Raw genomic sequence first — 842 nt, forward strand, 5'->3', positions numbered from 1 at the left:
ATAGAGCTCATTCTTAGAGGTGATGTTCAGTTAGTAACACAATTGGTGAATGACATCAGATCAACTGAAAAAGTGATGTGGTTTTATTTTTACCCTTATTCCCCCCCACCCCTTCAATCTATGCTGCACACTCACATCATAGAACCAGAACTATGTTATGACAACTAACAAACCTGATTCTGGGAAAATCCAAGGAATAGGATGGGAAATTGAGAGTATGAGGTTAGAGCTCCCCCCCCCCCAAGATCTAGCTCCATATGCTTTCCTAGGTCAGACTTCACTTGTGACCGACCGGGAGGGAATGAGGACATCTGGAGTGGAGGGGAAGAGACAAAGTTGAGAATCAGGTGGCCTCTGTGAACACAGCTCCGTGATTCTGGAATAGAGGAAGGGAGGGGAGAAGGGAGTGAGTAAGTCAGAATGGACTTGAAATACAGGAACAAACTCTGCAGATCAAAATTAAATTCACAGAGTATCGGAACCCAGGCTTTAGAATTCTTCAGCAAAGCCTTCAACTGAGTCCCGGCAAACAGGGGGAAGCGTCAACTTTTCCCATTTTAACTTCTTAGGCAAAATCAAATATCAACCGACTTTAAAATAGCCTCTTTTTTATGTTTATGGTTCCATGTGTGTGTTTTAAAAGAGCAGATCTCTAGTAGCCGTGACTGTAAGTCAAGGTATTTAACTTTTCATTACACAGCAAGGCTTTTTGCTGATGAGTCTGAATTATCGGATTCAGGAGAGGATTTCCTTGTCTCTTTTTATACCATTTAACCATACATCTCACTTAAAAAAGACTTCAACAATGGAGAAGCGCATCCTGGTATACACAAAACCAGTGA

General features: G+C 41.8%; 1 protein-coding gene across 2 annotated transcripts in view; it reads right to left on the reverse strand.

Moving 5' to 3' along the window:
- Positions 1-237: 237 nt before the first annotated feature.
- The window catches only part of PLPPR2 (phospholipid phosphatase related 2), a 26,120-nt gene continuing 25,515 nt past the window's right edge, over positions 238-842 (reverse strand). The window contains exon 9 of one of the 2 annotated variants that reach the window (XM_087711060.1): positions 238-376. In XM_087711060.1, coding sequence (XP_087567186.1) covers positions 271-376 — 106 coding nt within the window. In that variant the 3' untranslated portion in view covers positions 238-270. The remainder of the gene's footprint in view (positions 377-842) is intronic. The other variant, XM_087711061.1, reaches the window with a different exon arrangement.

Source organism: Thamnophis sirtalis, unplaced genomic scaffold (genome assembly GCF_051295495.1).
Source record: "Thamnophis sirtalis isolate CommonGarterSnake01/CBP01778 unplaced genomic scaffold, rThaSir2_p1.2 scaffold_3, whole genome shotgun sequence".
Lineage (NCBI taxonomy): Eukaryota > Metazoa > Chordata > Lepidosauria > Squamata > Natricidae > Thamnophis > Thamnophis sirtalis.